Below are 22,067 nucleotides of genomic sequence, written 5' to 3' on the forward strand. Positions count from 1 at the left end.
CTTATCCAGACAGGAGGGGACAGGCACATGCAGGCACAATAGGAGAGAATGGCAGAGCATCACCAACACCTGAACTTCTTACTCTCTCCTAATTTGGAGTTAGCTATTGTGAGATAAATCTCTGACCTTGTCACTCGTTCTTTCTGTAGTCAGGAGTATTTTCAGTACATAAAGGATATAATATTCATTTTAGAATCAGTGAGGTCTTTGTTAAAACAATTTTATGTGATGCCTGTGTCAATTTAGGAAGACAGAAATTAATGTGGATCTCCCTTTTGTGGATTTGTTATCTTGAAACTGTACATTATGTTTGTTGTTTCTTTGGATATAAGTATTACCAATGTGTATAGAGCCAAGGACAATGACAAACTGATGCTTGATTTTTTGCCCCCTCTCCAACTTTTATTTGTGGATAGGATATAATTTTCTCCTGAGGACCAATAGCAAACAAAAATCTTGCCTTGTGCCCTTAAACGTCTTCTAGTTTGTAAACTGGTCCAACGACAACCACAGCTGTCTTTTTAGTAGGCCAAGCACTGCACTACTGTCACTGCATTGTTTCCTTGAGGACAAAGATAAACCTTGTGAATTTAGTCTCGGGTTCCTCCATCAACTGTAGATAGCCTTTGACACGTTCATCAGTGTTCCTTCCCACCCTTATGAATTTGTACAGCAGCTGCTGTTTGGACTCAGAGGTCAGAAAGCACACACAACTGCTACTACTTAAACAGATCCTGCTGAAACACACAGGACAATTACTTGTACAATGTATTAAGAACAAATACTTAATTCATAATTTATTTAAAAATGAGTTAAAGACCTGGGTTTTGCCATTTTGAACTGATTCGCATGACCATAACATGTTTACACTTCCTTGCTTACAGATCTACAAATATAAAAGCTTTGTTCCTGTGTTCAAATGTATATTAAGATTATAAACAAGAGACTTTAGTCATCTGAAATGAAATGTAAGAGAATTCATCCATTATACTACTGGTTATACTATCAATCCAGAGACAGTTGTTCAGCTGTTTAGCTGTTCACACCATGAAATGAAGGAGGTGTTGAGCTATAGGCCTCTGGGTCTTATACTGTTAAGCAACTTGCTTTGGGGTCAAGACATGTTTACACAACCAAAGAAAGTGTGACATTTGAGATCACAGGATCCGCGACCTCTATTCTCCCAAATACTTATTTAGAGAGCTGTGGGATGTTAGATATGTCATTCCATCTCGTGTATAACCCTTATGGTGTTCAGTCTCAGCTGTCAAGAGTCCTTGAGCCATCACCACTACTGTCGGGAGGTCATCACATCCTCTCTTGAAGGGTTGATATCATTGGCATGGGAGGACTTGCTATGGCAGGTGGCTACACAGACTCCAGTGACACCCTGCTCAAGCCCACTAGGAGGTGTCTGGACTCTGAATGCATCACAGTGCCTATAGAAAGTCATCATACACTTTTGAAATAGTTACTTTTTTTGTCTTACAGGCTGAAATAAAAAAAAATATAATAATAATTATTTTAAAAAATGAATAAATCTTTTCCAGTTTTATCTACAAATTTCTGAAAATTCTGTTCTGAAAATTAATTAAAAAATAACAGGGTTGGAAAAGTCATCATACCCCTGACTTAATACTTGGTAGAGCTCCCTTTTGCTTTCATTACAGCCATCAATCTGTTTGGATATGTCTCTATTATAGCTTTGCACGCCTAGATTGGGGAATATTTGCCCAATCTTCTGTTCAGAATTGTTAATATTCAGTTAAATTCTGTAGGGAATGGCGATGGACTGCTCTCTTCAAGTCAATCCACAGATTCTCTATAGGATTTAAGTCAGGGCTCTGACTTTGCCACTCAAGGATATTCACCATCCTATCCTTAAGCCACTGCTTTGTTTTTTTGGCTGTATGTTTAGGATCATTGTCGTATTGGAAGGTGAATGACCTGCCCATCTTCAGCTGTCTAGCAGAGGGGCGCAGGTTTTCCTCAAGAATTTGGGTGTACTTGGCAGCATCCATTTTTCCTTCTATCCTGACCAATTGCCTGTCCCCGCTGAAGAGAAACATCCCCACAACATGATATTGCCCCCACCATGCTTCACAGCAGGTATGGTGTGTTTTCTTTGCTAGCTTCATACACACACACACAGACAAGCACCACACACACACACACACACACACACACACACACACACACACACACACACACACACACACACACACACACACACACACACACACACACACACACACACACACACACACACACACACACACACACACAGGCCTACACAGCACAGGCAGGCATATGCACGTGCATGCCCTCCTGCAGTACACACACACACATAAAGACGCACAGGCATGCACCCCCACAATTCAACACTCTCACACACACAAACACCTCTACACACATAAAAAACACACACACACACACACACACACACACACACACACACACATACAGTACACCCCATTACCCACACACTCGCAAGTGAACATACACACATAGAGACACATAAAACACACACACAAATGCAGGCAAGCAGATGCATGCACACATACATAAATGTGCACACATAAATGTTTTATTAAGTAAATGTTCCAATTAATGATCTAGGCAGCACATTTAATTCTCTTCTCTCTCCTTCATTTTACAGTCGTTGCTGTAATATTGACAAGGTAAGAGCAGACACTTATCCTTATTTTATTTAAAAATTAGAAGATTGGGGTTTGGTGCTTACAGATCTACAAATGAAAAAGCATTGTGTCTATGCTGAAATGTAGTATTAACTTAATGAATAAGGGACTACAGATACTGTATCTGAAATTAGATGTAAATTGTGCATACAGGGAAATCATCAATTATATTACTGAAGATATTATCTCTACAGGATAGCTGGCCACTGGCCTCTCTTATCATATCCTTCTAGAAACACTAGTTCAGCTGTTTGCACCAAGATGTCAAGGAGGTGTTGAGCCAAAGGAATCTGAGTCTTACATTATCACTTGGGATCAAGAAAACTGTTGAGACATGTTTACCCACCAAAGAAAGTGTGAAGCCAAGCCACCCACAGGGTTCCGATAATGTGACTGTGAAGGCCTAAGAGTGAAGGTGATTTTTTTTCACCCACTGTAAGACATAGTTATGTAAGGTCATGTAAGGTCACAGTATAGATAACTGTGAGATGTTGGACATGCCATTCGATGTCCTGTGTGACTCTTGCGGGGACCCTCAGCTGTCTAGAGTCCTTGAGCAATCACCACCACTGCCAGCAGGACGTCCCACCTCCTGAAGGATGGGTATTATTGGCATTGACAGACAGACTCGCTGTGGCAAGTGGCTATATGGACTCCCGTGACACCCAGGTCAAACACACCGGGAAGTGTTTTGACTGAATGCATCATAAAGTTTCCTTTTGTATGCATGAGCTTGTTTCTCTACCCATGTCCACACGAATTCACTGAGCCATGGCCGAGTTACAGAGCAGTGGTAACCCTGTGGGACTCTTACAGTTTTGTTTGCTAAGGACCATGAACAGATCTGGCATGGTCATCATCGAAGTTGTTGGATTTACTCAATACATGTAACTCATCCGTATATGCTCTGCCTATGGAGGTGTATTAAACACTCTTTTTTAATTGTATTAGGTTTGTTTCATGGTCTCCTATTGTGAAAAAGTGACCTTTGACCCCTCACAAAGAACCACAACACTACCATTCATGTAAGCGCCTTAATTTTGACTACTACTACATGAAATAGATATATCTGAAGAGGCCTTGTAATTATGTATTGCACGATATCTGATTTTGTTTGATGTATTTGGAAAAAAAAAATTAGCATACTGTTTAACACTTAACAGACACTAATGCAACATTTTTTGACAGTTCATTAATTTCACAAATACAGTAGATGTATGTTTTGTCTTCAGTGGTGTTCCTAGGCTACAGTTTGTGGGACAGAACAGATGAGTGAGGTTCAGTTGCACTGCATTGCCCTCTCTTTGGTGTCGTCTGGCCATTTAGACTTATGGATCTGTTGCTGTCCCTCAAGTTGCTAAGAGAGTGACTTGAAGGCCTTGTGCTGTTCTGTTTATCATGCACATGCATGCCTCCTTTCCTTTGTCCTTGAGTACAAAGATAACCCTGTGAAATTCTTGCTAAATGTCATAGAGACTGAGAAATGTTTAAATCTAATCTGCAACAGATGGTCTTGCAGATGCAACAGACATCAAGGCGTGGATTCTTATTCTTATACTCCCTTTAATTCTCCATGGTGTCTTGGGTTACAACTTATTAAACCAGAAGAGAAAAAAATATATTGTGGTGCCCCTGGACGTTGGTTAGTTACATATTGTATTTGTTGATGGTAAGCATTTTGATCTTCAGTAATTACTGAAATTAAATGAAGATATGCTTCAATGAAATTACGTTATTTCTGAAAAGTTTTGATATGGATTTTATCATCCAAGGAGGCTGCTAACATATTCAGTTTAGGGTTACATTAAATTAGATTCAGCTTTATTGTCATTATGCAAGTACATTACTGTAGGAGGGCTTAAGATGTCAAGATTTCAAGAAACAGCAGTCTTCTGTCCATCACCTTCCACAGACATGGAAATGGGTATAGATGACCTAGGTGTGTGTGTGTGTGTGTGTGTGTGTGTGTGTGTGTGTGTGTGTGTGTGTGTGTGTGTGTGTGTGTGTGTGTGTGTGTGTGTGTGTGTGTGTGTGTGTGTGTGTGTGTGTGTGTGTGTGTTGAGCTGTGTAGCACAACAGGTGTTACCTTGTCATCTCCTTATAGAATCTCAGTGGAGCAGCAGCCAACAGACTCCTCCTCTGTGACCAGAGCCAGAGCATTCATTTCAGTACACAGGCATTTCAGTGTAGGATCAGCCTAAGACAAGCACAAGGACGTGGAACAATTCTTCCTGTTTTTACCCCGTACTACATGAGTTCACTTTATTTAAGGTCAGTGTAGTAGAAGAAGTGATGAAAAAACACCTTACATGTTTAAAAATGGCTTTACTTAAATGCTCTGTATTTATCTTTGCTATTTTAGATACTGTGTATTTACAGTGTACTAATATTGTGTATTTATACTATTTCTCTCTTTCTGACTTTGTCATACAGGAGTACCCTGTACTGCATACTGAAAGAGCCGAAATAGAAGATTTTTCTGGTCCTTGAGGTGGACCCTCACAGTTCAGTGTCAATACAACAGAAGATTTCAAGGTGTAAAAGTAAGCAGGCTTTGATAAGTAAAGCATGTGCTGTGATATAATTCTTGATTTGGCTTTGTCAATGGGTTTGATACTTTGTTTATATTCATAGGTTATGTCTTCAGTGTTTTCAAAATAGTACAGATTGATGACTATTTTATAAAGACCTTTCTCCCTTTTATCACTTCAGTAGAGTTGGATATTTCTTAACATTGTGATAGTTATTCCCAAGCAGACTTGGAATCTCCTAAAATTCTGATAGTTCCTGAGATAGTTACTCCAAGTAGTGTTTATTATTTTGTATAGACCCTTTCAGTCTTTTCCTAGAGGATTTTCGGTTGACATGTTCAGAACCATCACAACACTGACATTAAAATCAATCAGACATTACCGTAATGCTATACAAAATATATTGACTTTTTGGTTTGTTTGTTCCTTATTTTCCACTAGCGCAATGTTGTTTGTTTTATGTGCCACCAGAAATGCCCTAGGAATGGCACATCTGCAGTTGAAAGGGTCTATGCAAATCTGCTTGAACCAGTGGGTACAATTTTAGCCGTCATTATTAATCATACAATTTGAAGATTGTAGTAGAAGAGATTGTCAAACTGATTATGATTAATCAACCGTCTTAATCAATATGTATTTATTCATTATCTATCATAATAAATCAGTGGTATTTCAGTAATAGCTTAGTAGAATCTCAAGTATGTATTTCGGAATTTTTCCATGATGAACGATTATCCATCAATTTGAGCTTTGATAGGCTTCAGGCAGGGGAGTGCTCTGGTGGTCTGTGAAGGTATTGCAGGTGGTCCCTGGCCATGTATCCAACACTGCAGCATCAATGTGGGCAGGACATCACTATATGCACCTCACACCCCATAACAGTGGTCCACAGGTCGCTTCTTAGTCAAGATGGTGATTGAAACAGCAGATTTTTTGTTTTACATTTAATTTGAGATATGATGGTTAGTCATTGTCTAAAACAAACTCATGTTTTTTTTTTTCAAATGAAATCTCTGTAAATCTATGTTGTGAATGTACTACATTCATGTTTGGTCTTGAATTAATACTTGTAATGTGGGCAACAGTCTGATCATGCTTTCATTATAATGTAATGTATTTGTACATAGTTGTAGACTAACAACAACACTATAGAGTTTTAGACACCACACCCATTCTCAAGTAAACAGTGTTTTTTCTCATAACATTACCATCTAACTACACATGTCTATTGATCCATTGTTCTTCACGCAGCTCATGGGAGAAAGCCTGATATGTTTCAGTGATGTCTGGGATATTTTTTGAACGGATCTGGGCATTTTTTCCAAATACGAGAAAATAAATGTCTGGTTGCCAGACCACGTCTCATTTGAGAATTGGTAGGCGCTAGCCAGGCTAGGGAATTTTAGCAATGACTGTCTAAAGTGTTCCTCTAAGAGCTATTGACGAACATTGTTTTAACCATCAAGTTGGTCAAGATGTTGAATATTATGACAGTTCTTATTTTTTTATAAATACCCTCACTCTTAACAGATAATGCTAAATACATTAGTATATGTGGCTGTGGTATTGAATGAGAGTGCTTGAATTGGAAACAGAAGAGTCAGAGACTGAGTAGGCGAAGGCTACTTCTGCATTTTGCACCTTATATATGAGAGGCTAAAGAAACCTGACTGTTGAAGAGGGGATCTCACTTCTTTCAAAACCTCAGACTTCAAATATGTGTGTGTGTGTGTGTGTGTGTGTGTGTGTGTGTGTGTGTGTGTGTGTGTGTGTGTGTGTGTGCACACTCATGTATTGTATGTCTAGAGGGTAGGGGTTGACTATATCTGTGCCACTTGTTCCAGCTGAATGCAGTGCACTGCAAAAACTGTTTATCTAACCAAATCTCAGTATGTTGAGATAAATAAAATCTAGATGATATTGTTTTTAGCATAAAGAGACTGACCACCTGCTTCCTGGTGAAACCATTTCACCATTTCAAGAGTTTGACTTATTTCAAAGCAGCACTAAAGGAGCTTTGCTCTCGGGTCCCCCTACACTTGAGAAGTGCCGTAATAAATTATTTAAATGTATGTCTTTGCAACAAATTATCGTTACATTTAGCGGACATTTAGCCTTTAAGTTGTCTTATCATAAGTTTTGCTGATAAATTTGTTTAGATAAAATGCCTTGAAATAATTTAAAATCTAAATTAAGTAAGTAAGTATTTTCATAATAAGAACAATATCGTTTTTTTTTATCTTAACATAAGATTAATAACACTTTTTTTGCAGTGTACTTTATACTGACTAAGTGGCATTTCAAGTGTTGTGCCTGTATTAGGCAGAGAGAGTGAGCTTGTCAGATACTGCTGATTTGGTCCCTCCCAGCAGTCATGACTGTCTGTCTAATGAAGTTCATAATGGGCCGATTCCCTTCATAGCATCATCAAAAGGAGAAAAACCCTTAGTTTAGTAGTGAACATACAAACAGCGGAAACACTTTTTAAGTGATTGTATTGGAATGCATTCCATACTGAAAACTAAAACACTGCAAACAAGAGCTTTTCAGACAAGTCCGTCATGAGCGCTTCATTCTTCATCGTGTCCTTTCTGTAATAGAGCAAATAAAAGTTACAAATATTGCCAGTGATATGTGGATAAATATGATTAGGATTAAAATGAACTACCAGCCACTTTCGCGTTTTACCAGCAAAATTGGCTATGGCTGATCATTCTGAATGACTTTAAACACTGTGGAAGAGCCAAGTGCTGGCAAAGACGGCAAATACAGTGCAACTGTGGCTCTCACCTTGCCACCTGCATCACGAGTCTTAGATCTCATCTTGTTGACCTGAGACTCAGCTATGTCAGCTCTCTCCTCAGCCTCATCCAGCTCATGCTGCAGCTTGCGGAACTTGCTCATGTTGCTATTGGCCTGCTCTTCCTGAAATGCGCACAGAAATAAGTTGTATTTTGTTCATTGTGTATTTGCACGTTCAGCAGTTAATTGATTAAACAACTTTGATAACAGATAAAATAAGGAAGAGAAGGGAACACTAGGGAGAAGAGAATGTCACTTACAGCCTCCTCTGATGTTCTCTTGTAGGACTTGACCTTCAGCTGCAGTTTGTCCACCAGATCCTGAAGACGATGCAAATTCTTTTTGTCTTCCTCAGTCTACAGATGGGAGAGGTGGGTGAATTTTAGCATCTAGCATTATGTATTTTAAAAAGTGTGTTTGATATATGGTATAATTGAATATACCTGATAGGTGAGCTCCTTGATGCGGCGCTCATATTTACGGATTCCTTTCACAGAATCACCGGCCTTACGTTGCTCCATTTCCACCTCACTTTCCAGCTCTCTCACCTAAATGTAGATACATTAAGCAAATGTTGAACTAATGGTGATATATGTACTGTACATATGGTGGTATATGTAGTTAATCACTGATTATCAGGAAGAACTCTTAAGCAAAAACACAGCACTCACCCTGGCCTCCAGTTTCTGGATCTGCTTCTTGCCACCCTTCATGGCGATTTGTTCAGCTTCATCCAGACGGTGCTGCAGGTCCTTGATGGTCTGCTCCATGTTCTTCTTCATGCGCTCCAGGTGAGCACTGGTGTCCTGCTCCTTCTTCAGCTCCTCTGCCATCATGGCAGCATCAGTGATGGCCTTCTTGGCCTTTTCCTCTGCATTCCTGCACTCCTGCACAGCCTCCTCTACTTCATTCGACAACTGGGATGTATCACCCTCCAGCTTCTTCTTCTGGTTCAGCAGGCTGGTGTTCTATGTGTGACAAGACAGGAATTTTCACGATGGTCCGTGTCACATTGTGAAATAATCTCTGTTATATGAATAAATCTGAAAAGCACCAATTTAAGATTTTACCTGAGAGTGCAGCAGCTGCACCCTCTCACTGACGTCCAGCAGCTCCTGTTCAGCCAGTTTCCTGCCTCTCTCAGTCTGCTCCACCAGGGACCTGAGCTCATCCAGTTCAGCCTGCAGAAGATTGCTGCGTCTCTCCACAATAGCAGTGTTCTCTTTGAGATCATCATTATTACGTAGAGCGTCATCCAGCTGCAGTTGGGAATCCTGCAATGTACACATGTTAGAAATGTAACCATGTAATCTCCAGGTTGCTAATATACTGTACAACCAAACATTGTTGATACCTTTGACTACATGCACAACCATCAGTAAATTAGTAGAGAAGATAGAAAAATATATGAGGGAAGTCTTTGGTAGAGAATGAGCAAAAAGTGCTTCAGGTCAGTATTGACTTTGAATAATCAAATGGCGTAAAGTCCATTATCCTGCTTATTCCACTGTTGTCACTTGCCTTGCGTTCATCTCCGGTTATAATTTAAATGTTTTAATCGCTAGAGCTGTCTTGTTTGTAGAACTACTTTTCCAAGATACATTTGAACTAATTTCTCAACTTAAAGGACAAACTGCCGTTACTAATTCTAAATGGATGGTTGCTATGGAGGATCTTTGGTTCTATCTCTTCCGTTGTCAAGCGGGCATATCCCAGGATTCTGATGAACGTTAACTTTGAAAACATCACTATTTTACTTAGCGTACTGCCATCCAACTAGTTAAAAACCACCTCCGTCATATGCTAAATCTTACTATGTTTTGAACGTCTGTATTTTACAGCTTGGATGCATTCTGGCAGTTCATTTAAACTTCACAACGAGTTTGGCGAATTAATATACAAATGTGATACGCCCAACAAATTGGAACTACTTCATAGGTGTGCATACGGTTAATGCACCCCCGTATAGAACGTAGGGAATTCAACCAAGCAGTGGAATAAATAGATTTAACAGACTTCCAAACATTGGGTAGGTCCATTCTTGTGAATGGAACTTTCTGCAGCACTATGAAGAACTGTGTAATAATAGCTGTTACGTTTACTTTAGGAATGCACTCATAACACCTATGCAGTTAGTGATGTCTTTACTGTCAATGGGATTACGGAGCTCTGTGTGCTGCATTGTTTTACCTTCATATGTCCATGGAGACCCTTGAGCTGCTTCTGGGCCTCAGCTGCCTGCCTGTTGGCCTGGCTGAGCTGGATCTCCATCTCATTGAGGTCTCCCTCCATCTTCTTCTTCACTCTAAGAGCCTCATTCCTGCTGCGAGTCTCAGACTCCAGGGAGCTCTGCAGGGTATCCACCACTCTCTGCTGGTTCCTTTTGGCCTGCTCCATCTCCTCATCCTTCTCAGTAAGTTTGCGCTCAATGTCAGCTTTGACCTGATTGAACTCCAGCTGAGCTCTGAGGATCTTACCCTCCTCATGTTCAAGGGTACCCTGTGGAGATATAGAAACATGATAATCTACTTAGTTATTGATTTCTGTGAAAAAAAACAAGCATTCTATGATACCTTGGAATGAGGGAGACCAGTTTTCTGATTATTTTTATCTTTATGAATGTACCTCAGCTTCCTCTAGGGCAGTCTGGATCTCCGCCTTCTCTTGCTCAAGAGTCTTCCTGGCCTTCTCAAGCTCATGAATGCTCTTTCCAGTCTCACCAAGTTGCTCAGTGAGATCAGAAATTTCCTCTGGAAAGCAGACAAAGATTAGTTACTTGTGTGATGTCACTGACAATCATATACATTTTGTCTTCAGGGAGGATTAAACAGACCTTGAAGATTTTTGTTCTCCCTCTTCATGGTCTCAAGGTGATCCAAAGATTCCTCATAAGAGTTCTTGAGTTTGAAGAGCTCAGTGCCAAGAGATCTGGTCTCTTTCTGGGCGCTCTCCAGCTCAGTCTGGGACTCTTCATATTTCTGCTTCCACTCAGCCAAGACCTGTTAAGGGGAAAATCTTTCATGGTAAATCTGAAAATCATGTGAAGGAATATAGGTGTTTGGAACATTTTGCTGTTTTCTCACCTTATCAAAGTTTCTCTGTCTCTTGTCAAGAGCAGCAGCAGCAGAATTGGATCTCTCCACATCTACCATGAGATCTTCAATCTCATTCTGCAGTCTATGCTTAGTTTTCTCCAGGGAGGAGCATTTGGCATTGACAGCCTCCACAGCTTCCTCTGCATCTTGCAGACGCTGAGCCAGCTTTTTCCTGGGGAAAAATAAATTGAAAGTGAGTGACAAATGTACAGGCCATGTCTAACCATTGATTTTCTACAAATCATACTGTCAGTTCCCCAGGGCCTTACTTGGCATCTTCCAGCTCCTCAGTCCTCTGGATGGCATCTGTTTCATACTTGGTTCTCCACTGAGCCACCTCAGAGTTGGCCTTGGAGAGACTGCGCTGCAACTCAGCCTTGGCCTCTTGCTCCTCCTCATACTGCTCTCTCAAGAGGTCAGCATCATGGCGTGCAGACTGCACTGCATGGGCTAGTGCATTCTTAGCCTGTGGATAGGATCAGATACAAGTCCATCAGATATGTCATAGCTGTAGTCTAACAACTGAAAGATTCTCCTGAAAGTCAGTTATGAATACCTTCACTTCCTCTTCAAGTTGCCTCTTAAGATCCTCAACCTGCTGCGTGTAGGACTGTTTGCCTCTTGTCAGTTGAGAAACAAGTGAGTCTTTCTCTTCCAACTGTCTTGAAAGCTCACCTTGATTAACAGAATATTTGTATTTCAATGATAATGCTTCTTTTCTTTTTTTTTTTTTTCCTTGATACATGTATCAAATTAATAGTATGGTTTTACCATTTTGACTTACCATTTTCAGTTTGAAGCTTGGCTCTCTGCATGGTGAAGTCATTGATGGAACGCTGGCCTTCCTCAGCCTTAGTTCTATATTCACTCATCTGGTCCTCCAGTGTTCTGCACATCTTCTCCAAGTTTGTCTGATAAAATGGTACAAAACGTTTGTCAGCTGTCAATATAGAGAATCCAGTGAGACATATTATACAGGTTCTTGTTTTTATACATTTTATACAAACCTTGGCTTTGGAGACCTGCTCCATGTTGGAGACAATATCGTCCAACTCCAGACGGAGCTCACTCTTCTCCTTCTCAAGCTTTTGTTTTACTCTCTGAAGGTTGTCAATCTGCTCCCCGAGGTCAGCTACACTGTCTGCGTGCTTCTTCCTCAGTGTGGAAGCAGTGGCCTCATGTTGCAGAGTGGACTCTTCAAGATCTCTGCGCAGCTTCTGGAACTCAGCCTCCCTCTTCTTGTTCATCTCAATCTGGGCAGCAGTGGCACCTCCAGCCTCCTCCAGCCTCTCACTGATCTCCTCCAGCTCTCTGGCCAGGTCTGCCCGCTGCTTCTCCACTTTGGCTCGGGCAGCTCTCTCAGCTTCCAGCTCTTCCTCCAGCTCCTCAATGCGAGCCTAAGGAAAGTAAAATCGGAAGTATATTTTATTTATTTATTTCTGTGAGAAATATATATATATGTTTTCACAAAATGTTATGTTTTATTTCTTAATAGTGTTTATTCTCCATTTACCTGCAGCTCCTTCAGTTTCTTCTGGAGCTGGGCAGCCATAGCTTGTTCATCTTCAATCTTGCTATTAAGTTGACTGATCTCAAAGTCTTTCCTGTATTGAAACAGCCAATGAAAATGTCAATAGAATATATGCATTTTAAAATGTGTTTGTTATTTATTATAGATGACTGTCTGATTTGTACATACTTCTTCATCCGCTCTTCTAGCTGTTGTTTGTCATTCTCCAAGTCCATAAGACTTTCCTGGGTCAACTTTAAGTCACCCTCAAGCTTCCTCTTAGCTCTTTCAAGATCCATCCTAAGTTTCTTTTCCTGTTCCAGGGACCCTTCAAGCTATTGAGGATAAAAAAAAAGGAATTGTTTAAGTGTCTTTATTATATCCATGCAGTGAGAAATAGGTGCCTGTTGGTTTTATTGCCTACATCATCAACTTGCTGTTCCAGCTTGGTTTTGGCCTTAGTCAGAGTGTTGACTTTGTCCTCCTCACTCTGAAGGTCATCCAGTGTTTGCTGATGAGCCTCCTGCAGTGCTTTCTTCTCCTTGGTCAGCTTGGCAATGATTTCATCAAGAGCTGCCATCTCTTCTGTCAGGTTTTTAACCTAAAGGTAAAGTCGACCATTGTCAAACGATTGATTACTTAATTACTTGACTTGATTAGTAACATTTTCCTTGGTTATTTTCAGTTCTGCTGACCTTATTCTCAGTGGCATGCTTCTCTTTCTCTACTTTAGCTAGAGTGAGCTCCAGATCATCAATATCCTTCTTAAGCTCAGAGCACTCATCCTCCAATTTCCTCTTCTTTGCAGTGAGCTCTGAATTCATCTCTTCTTCATCTTCCAGTCTCTCAGTCAGCTCCTTGGATTTGGCCTCAAGCTGGATCTTGCTCTTGATCAGCCCTTCACATCGTTCCTCAGCATCACAAAGACTGTCTTGTTCCTGTAATGAAGTGTTGTAGATTGTCGATCTTTCATTAATATTTAAGTTTATAATTTAACTTTGAGTAATAAATAGTTGCTGGTTAAATTGTAGAGTATACTCACAGTCTGGACTTGAAGTTGGAGGTCATTTTTCTCTTGGACAATCGAAACCATTTTCTCCTCCAGCTCTTTTCTACGAGCCTCAGATTTGGCATAGGCCTCCTTCAGCTTCAGGAATTCTTCCTTCATGTTTGCCATCTCTTTCTCAGACTCAGCAGACTTCAGCAGGGGCTTGATCTTGAAGTACATCTTCATCCAGGGCCAATTCTTGACACCCATGAAAGCACGGACATTCCACTGAATGACAAGAAGGGAATCCCTGAAGATTTGAAAGGTGAAAAAATAGATAACAGATAACATTATTCATTGTCTTTAAACAGAACAACAGCAACAGAAGCAAAACATGTCCTAGGTGTGTTTATGTGGCAACACCTTCATATTTAACACATGTTGATTTTTTAAAGCAATGTTGTGTTGCTTACACAAATGGAATTGCAATGGATGGAAGGAAGTTTTAGGTAAAACAAAATTAAATGAATATCAAATTCTAAAATTACTTCACCTGTATACCTGACATGAAGAATAGTTTCCTGAGAATGCAATGTAAAGAAGTAGACTCTAACATTATTTGCACATTTGAATGATTATTAAACCAGTGTTTCTTGCTTTCTCTGTGGACATTTTTGTGGAATGACATCCTTCATTCAATCAGTAAACCTATTTACCTGCGTTCAACAATCTTCTGGAATTCAATTCTTGCCAGCATGCCTCTTGCTCTTGATTGGATACCAGTGATGATAAGAGCAAGACGGTCGTCTCTCATCTCCTCAAGAACACCCAGGAGACCAGCTTTGAAGAACACCTTTGAATTAACAGTTTATATGTTTAAAATTGAATGTTATTAGGCTGAACAAATGCATTTTAGAGTGTTATTGTTCTGCCGAAAATAAAACAAAGACCTTGCAAACTGCAAAGCCCAGTTGTTTATGACAAAAAGCTCTTTAACATGATCACTTTTTCTGCAGTATTCTTTACATTGTTGTGGGGTTTCCAACCTGAACCATCAAACTACATTGTGGTTAGCCTGCATGGTTTATGAAATTGACTGATGTGTTAATCAGTCCTGCGCTTGTCCATAAACCATCAATATGAAACTAATGACACCAAAAGTAGGTACCTATGTACCTCAGAAAGCATCACAGGTTTTACTTTATTATTGAAGGTTTATCAACATTACACTGTGAAGCACCTTAGTATGTCCAAATCTGTACTGCTCATGGTCAACATCCAGGGATCCAAGCAGTTTTTCTGCTCCTTTCTTATTGTCAATGAACTGTCCATCAGGGATAGCTGCAGGATTCAGGATACGGTATCTGAAGAGGTTATAAAAGTCCTGATATAGACATGTTCTCTCAAAATTGTTACAAGAAATGTATACTAATTAGGACCAAAACACATTTTACCTCTGTTTGAAGTCTGCATACTGGATCCTGTTGGGGAAGCCCTTTCTGCAGATCCTGATGCCTTCCAGCACACCGTTACAGCGCAGCTGGTGCATGACCAGAGGATTCTCCATGGCCCCAGGAGTCTTGGTCTCGTTGGGGATGATGCAGCGCACAAAGTGGGGGTGAGTTGATCTCAAGTTGGTCATAAGCTTGTTCAGATTCTCCTGTTGTTCAGACCATTAAAACAAATATCAATAGGACTGCACAGAATTGATCTTTACTTAAAAGAAAGATATGTAGTACTAGTAAATGCATTCACTATTTAGTATGTTAACTTAACCTGTCACACTTACCCTGTGAAGGGCAGATACGGTCTGGAAAGAAGAACCCTTCTTCTTCTTGCCTCCGCCACCCTCCGGGGCTATAAAAATACCATCTCCATCAGCTTTTTACATACATTTGATGGTGATTTATCAATATCACAGGATTAATTAGGAAAAAATTGACAGAATACCTGAGTCAGCACCGGCATAGCCAGCAAAGAGAGCACACAACATCTTAAGAGTTGACTTCTGAAAAAGTCCGACCACGGTCTCATTGAGAGGGTCTTTGTTCTTCACCAGCCAGTTGCCAATGTTATAATCAACAGTGCCAGCATAGTGAACCAGGGAGAAATGGGCCTCTGGTCTCCCCTTGACAATCCTTGGCTTCTGGAAGCAGGCATTTTTGCCCAAGTGGTTGTCATAAAGCTTAGCTTTGAATGTTGAATCACTGGCCTTGGGGAACATGCATTCCTCTTCAAGGATGGACATGATACCCATGGGCTAGGGAGGAAAGAATATGGAAGGAAGATTATTAAAAACACACAAAACACACAAATAATAGTGATCTATGCCTTCAAAGAAATATGTCAGTAAATAAAGAGTCACTCACTTTCTCAATAAGCTCAATGCAAGCGGCCAAGTCCATGCCGAAGTCAATGAACACCCACTCAATGCCCTCCTTCTTGTACTCCTCTTGCTCTAGCACAAACATGTGATGGTTGAAGAACTGCTGCAGCTTCTCATTAGTGAAGTTGATGCACAGTTGCTCAAAGGTGTTGAACTGAAAGACAATGGGCATCTCATTAGTATTATATATTTTGTTTAAAAGTGTAGTGTTTGTCTTAGCTTTAAAACTCACATCAAAGATCTCAAATCCAGCAATATCCAGCACACCAATGAAGTGCTGGCGAGGCTGTTTGGTGTCCAAGGTCAGGTTGATCTTGACAACCATCCAGTTGAACATCTTCTCATACACTGACTTGGACAGGGCTCCAATAGAGTAGTACACCTAATTATGAAGGTGTAATGAAGAACATGGAATATGCCAATGAATAAGGTGTGGCAGCTGTACTAATGATGGAATTAAACACTTGTTACAGCCTTGTTATTTAAAGGTATACTATGCAGTTTCAAGTATTTTTGGCGACTCTAGAGCTCCCCTTAGACTCACAATATATTTATATTTTATGTTCCTGTTGTATATAGCCTACTTCTCATGGCTTGTCCCCCCGTACACAATGAAAATGCTTCTCATGGAGGCAAAGGACTAACAACAAGTGAAAAGTCCAAAGAGCTAAATCTACTGGCAAGGTAATGTTTCAAAATGATGTCTTTGGGTTTGCGATTCTTGAAGTTACATTGCTGGTTCTGTCGGTAGCGACCTGAACAATTACCCTATTTGTTTACCATCAAATTGGCTTTGTAGAGGTTGTACTGCATTTAGGTAAAGATCTTGCATAGTGTACCTTTTATAGCTCTACCTTGTTCATAACACATTAGTAATACTTACAAAACTGTAATATCACAAGATGCTGAATTCTGATATTACCTGATTTACATTCTGTCCTTTGGTGACCCACTCGTTTCCTACTTTGACCCTTGGGTGACACAGACCCTTGATGAGGTCAGCAGAGTTCAGGCCCATGAGGTAAGCGACTTTGTCGCAATCTGGCATTAAAAACTCAGTTACACCTCTGTCCATATTTAACAGTATCATGTGAGTATGACATCCAAAATCAGAAATTACTACACACCCTCAGTGCCATCAGCCTCTGCCTGCTCCTCTCTCTGCTTCTGCTTGAACTTCATGTTGCCATAGTGCATAATGGAACCAGTCAGCTTGTAAATACCGTTCTTCTCCTCTTGAGTAAAGCCCAGCACATCAAATGCATCCTGTAACAAATCAAATATTTAATTCAGTAATTACGTCCCCCTAACATATCTCTGTATGAGTATATGGGAAAGTAAAAGCAGGCCTACTCACATCAGTAGCCATCAGCTCATCAGCATCAACAATAGAGGCTACTTGTGTCTCTCCTTGGGAGATGAACGCGTAGTCATAGGGGTTGGAGGTAATCAACAACATCTCTGCAGAAAGCAAGACCATAGTTGAAGTAACGCTACTATAACTGAGCTAAGGAAACAATTAATTAATTAAACACTTAGGCCCTGTGTCCAACAATCACGTTTTTTGTGCTGACAGCTCCCTCAACCACCTTTTATCTGCACTTTGGTCAGCGCTTGTTGCAAGGTTACGAGGTTTCCCCCTCTTCAATTATGATTGGTCATTGAGAGAGAAGTGACTTTTACAAGTCCAGCGTTGTTCTAGAAGTTGAATGGATTTCAACTTTCAGCACTCTGAGCGCTGTTTAAAAAAATAGTCAGCGGCGAGGGCTTTTTTTCTGCTGAGGGCGCTGAGTCTTGTGAATGCTGAACTTCATAGAATTTGAATTGAAATAGCTACCGTTGGCGCAAAAAACGTGATTGGTGGACACAGGCCCTTATTTCACTTTCATGGACTCAAATGCCTGGAGATATACATGCATTTCTCACCCAACAGCTCTGGTTTCTGTTGGGACAGAATCTGGTAGAAGATGTGGTAGTCTCTCTCAGCCTTGAGCTGAAAAGTGACCCGGGACTTCTCCAGCAGATCTGGGGATTGAAGAGTAATTATCAATTTCAAACTATTGCTTTGGTCTCCACAGATGAAGACGGTCAAAAAGGGCTTATATACTTACAGGTCTCAATATCTGCTGAGGACAGCTTGCCACTCACACCGAAGTGGATGCGGATGAATTTACCCTAGCATGAGAGACACATAAATTAAATATGGCAGTGATAGAAGAGTGGATTTTGAGTTGGAATTCACAAGAGTGGATTTCGAGTTGGAAATCAAAAGAGGGCTTACGAATCGGGAGGAGTTGTCATTTCTGATGGTCTTGGCGTTACCAAAAGCCTCCAGAGCAGGGTTACACTGGATGATTTGATCTTCCAGGGTGCCCTGGGAAAATTAAACACAACATATAAATTCACCTTTCTAATGCTAGGTCTTGGAGATTCGCTTGGCCCACCTATTAGCTCTGTTCATTTTCATTTTACTGAGATTCTAGTTTGACTCCTGTCAACGTGTATTCCTCAGCCACCAGGATGGCAGGCCAATCAACAACGAGAGGGGATGACGTTAGGTTTGAAATCAGAAGTGGTTGTGGAAAAAGGTAATAGTCATACATGCTAACATCTACAAGTTGCAGTTTGAAGAATATATGTATACAGTGCTGTTTATTAGCAGTTTGTAGAGGTTAGGCGAAGTAGGAAATAGCATTAGGAATCACTGATCAATTGTGAGTGCCCAGACTCTCTTAATGAAGTGAGTCCGGTGAAACCAGGCTACTTGGAGACGCATCCCAAGTGGAAATAATGTTCAGTACACAGTGAGGTAATTTACCTTTTTCTCCTGAGAGGGGTCCTTCTTTCCTGTTGCTGCAATGCTAGCAAAGTACTGGATGACTCTTTTGGTGTTCACAGTCTTTCCGGCACCAGATTCTCCGCTGTTGGTTAAAAAAAAAAAAAAAAAGTATTTAAAGGTTCACTCCCTCATCAACAAGTTAACAAGAATTTTAGAATCAAAGACTGGATTATACTCACGTGATAAGGACAGACTGGTTCTCTCTGTCTGTGTAATGTACAAGCATGAAATGTTAATATAAAAACATGATATATACATATGTATTATATTCATGAATTTATGCTATCAATTTAAATGCAACATGATGAATCATTTATGACCCCTTGTCATCAATTTTCAATATATTCCATACGCATTTAGTGCTAAGGTGGTTGTTTTAACAGAAGATCTTTACCTGTCAGCATGTACTGGTAAGCATTGTCAGAGATGGAAAAGATGTGGGGAGGGGCTTCTGATCTTTTCTTGCCTCTGTAAGCAGCGACAACTTCCCTGTCGTACACTGGCAACCACTTGTAGGGATTGACAGTTACACAGAACAACCCAGAGTAGGTCTGCACAGATAGATATTGATTATGACCAATGTAAACAAATGAAGCAACAGAGTAAGTCTACAGAAAGAAATGGTAAGTTTGGTCAGTTGATTTTGCTACTATGGGACAGAGCCTCGGGTTTGTACTCACGTAGATCATCCAGGCTGCGTAACGCTCTTTGAGGTTAAACAGCACAGCAGGCTCATGCAGAAAGGTGAACATCGCCATGTCCTCAATTTTGTCATACTTTGGTGGGTTTTGTTGGTGGACATCTACATCTTTCACAGTGACAGTCTGTGTAATAGAAACAAAATCAGTCTCTCCAGAGCATGCTCTCCTTCATCTTTATTCAGCATATTGCTGCAGCATATTGCAGTCTATCTCACTGCAGTGTGTAGCAATAGGTAGATGCAACATATTGGGTACTGAAATATTCACCAGAATACATAGAAATTGAATATTCATGTTCAATTCAATATTAGTTGTGCAGATGTATAGTACATCTGTATATCTTCTACACAACCATTGAGCCAACAAAGTAAATGCAAAAATAGAGACTTTTGTGAAATTATTCCCTATTTTGGGTAGTCATTCTTTGGCTTGGTGTTGCCCCACTAGTTGGGCCATTTTCATTATTCGTGGCCATATCCTTAATCTGAAAGATTCCAGGGTGTGGTTTACTACCAGGCTAGAAACTACTGTGTCAGCGATCCAAAGAGGTCAAGCATTTGATGGTAGGCCAAACTGGGTGGGAACAGTGGCTTCTAGAGTAAGAACAGTGCGATTTCAGGGAAAATGCCTAGAGATGGTCCAATCTAGACCAATGAACAACTAAAAGGGAAAATATATAGGATAGTGATTTACCTTATCAAACTCAGTAAGAACAGTGACTTTGTCACCGTCTCTGCTTTGGACCACTCCCTTCACATATTCAACCTCAGGGTCTATCACGAAGCAGGCCCTCTTAATGTCAAAGGGGCGAGTCTGGGCCTCCAGACGCTCCATATCTGACTTCCTCAGAAATGGGGCCGCCGCCCCAAACTCTGCCATCAATGCATCACCCATGGTGAAGACTGTAATGTAAATTATTCGAACTAATTAATTCATGCACAGAGAAAACATGAGACTTTATGGATTAAGAGCATGATTATAGCAATATGTCTGACAAGTGACAAGTCAGAATATATATATAAAAAAAAACATTTTAAATCTTAAGACTAGCATGTGACAGGCAGACCTTTAGCCAATATTGTTAAGATACTGAGGTGAGTGTTGTTAAGTTGTTTCAAGTTAAGATTTGAAATGAATAAAGTGGATCTTTCAAAATTGGATATACGAAATTTACCAGTAGGTTTTATATATCTTGGTTTTCAGTTTTCATGAGGATGGGTTTCTGACTACCATTTTTTTACAGGTAGTTATCAATTGGCTCAAATTACAACTAGGCCTACAACAGAGGAGCTTCTATGTTAACATCTGCTACAAAACGTCAAGAACAATTAGATTTTCTCATAGCTATGTTAATGACACCCAAATGTATGTGGCCCTGTCACCTACTGACTGATCCTCTTGAATCTGTTCCTCAGTATATTGAACATCTTAAACATTGTCCTTGAGAGTGATCAACATGTTAACAGCCACATGAAAGCAATAACTAAATCAGCTTTTTGCCACTTCAAAAAGTTGTGATGTCAAAACATGATCTAGAAAAACTCTCAGGCAGTATTGATTACTGCAATGAGCTTTTTCACATGCCTGTCTAAAAATTCCATCAAACTGTTTCAGGTGATACAAAATACATTAGCTAGGGTTTTCACAAAAAAAAGTCACAACATTTCATGCTTATAAATCACTAAATGGAATGGGACGAAAAAAGTACAGTAAAGTAAAGTAAAGTAAAGCACATTGAATTATCCCTGTGTATGAAATGTGCTACATAAATGAACAAGAAAAGCACTCAGAGAGCGCAAACCTCCGCCTATTGTTCTTCCTAGGTTGCCATACATTTGAACCTAAACTATTCAGATCACCACCATGTGGCCATACCATGCCATTACACTGCAAAGCGAAAAACATAAACGGCTCCGGAATCTCAACGGTGATATGGATCACTCCCAATTTCATCGAAATCCATCCATTACTTTTTAGTTATCTTGCTAACAGACAGACAGACAGACAGACAGACAGACCCTGATGAAAACATAACCTCCTTGGCGGATGTAACTATTGTTTTAGTGATATTTTCAGTTGTGCATCTCACCTTGTTTTGGTCAAGCCTCACTTGTTCTGTTACGCAGATATGATGTCACGTGCTGCAAGTGAACAGACAAGAAGCAATCAGATCACACAGGGTTACAGCAGCAGTGCTGCAGGTACACTCTGAGTCCTTTCACAGAATGCTAACTGAACTGATCCATACAGTACTGTATGTCTGACTCTGACTGAAGTCAGCTATGCCTCTGTATCCACTATGCAAATGTCTGTTCATCCATTTAGCATTCTGGCTATCCTCCTCCATCTAACTCTGTCTGTCTGTCTATCTGTCTCTCTGTCTACCTGTATATCTATCTATCTATCTATCTATCTATCTATCTATCTATCTATCTGCTCCTCTTAGGAGCAGATTGAATACTTACAGTACCTCTAGGTTGGTCTTTGCTGTATCTGCTGTCGAGGCCATGGTTGAT

General features: G+C 40.3%; 1 protein-coding gene across 1 annotated transcript; it reads right to left on the bottom strand.

Moving 5' to 3' along the window:
- Positions 1–7,708: 7,708 nt before the first annotated feature.
- On the bottom strand, positions 7,709–22,039 carry LOC134065839 (myosin-7-like). Its single transcript, XM_062520932.1, has 39 exons — positions 22,022–22,039; positions 21,641–21,692; positions 20,245–20,453; positions 19,531–19,674; positions 19,245–19,401; positions 19,030–19,057; positions 18,830–18,932; positions 18,293–18,385; positions 18,123–18,186; positions 17,938–18,036; positions 17,369–17,472; positions 17,139–17,277; positions 16,934–17,052; positions 16,244–16,393; positions 15,995–16,165; positions 15,576–15,885; positions 15,415–15,482; positions 15,080–15,285; positions 14,866–14,989; positions 14,342–14,478; positions 13,680–13,935; positions 13,333–13,575; positions 13,062–13,238; positions 12,827–12,972; positions 12,641–12,731; positions 12,135–12,524; positions 11,912–12,038; positions 11,684–11,802; positions 11,397–11,593; positions 11,116–11,299; positions 10,866–11,031; positions 10,658–10,782; positions 10,223–10,531; positions 9,103–9,306; positions 8,704–9,000; positions 8,476–8,580; positions 8,293–8,388; positions 8,021–8,155; positions 7,709–7,821 (listed from the first exon to the last, which is right to left on the bottom strand). The coding sequence occupies exons 3-39, from the start codon at positions 20,443–20,445 to the stop codon at positions 7,801–7,803; spliced, it is 5,805 nt and encodes a 1,934-aa protein (XP_062376916.1). The 5' UTR covers positions 20,446–20,453; positions 21,641–21,692; positions 22,022–22,039; the 3' UTR covers positions 7,709–7,800.
- Between the last annotated feature and the right edge of the window lie 28 nt (positions 22,040–22,067).

The sequence above is a fragment of the Sardina pilchardus genome, chromosome 19, assembly GCF_963854185.1.
Source record: "Sardina pilchardus chromosome 19, fSarPil1.1, whole genome shotgun sequence".
Taxonomy (NCBI): domain Eukaryota; kingdom Metazoa; phylum Chordata; class Actinopteri; order Clupeiformes; family Clupeidae; genus Sardina; species Sardina pilchardus.

Coding starts and splice junctions, on each gene's coding strand:
- LOC134065839 (XM_062520932.1), bottom strand. CDS start 20,445: ATGGGTGATGCATTGATGGCAGAGTTTGGGGCGGCGGCCCCATTTCTG. Junction 19,058..19,244: donor TTACCAGTACATGCTGACAG/GTAAAGATCTTC, acceptor TACATTACACAG/ACAGAGAGAACCAGTCTGTC. Junction 16,166..16,243: donor CTGGATTTGAGATCTTTGAT/GTGAGTTTTAAA, acceptor ATTGTCTTTCAG/TTCAACACCTTTGAGCAACT.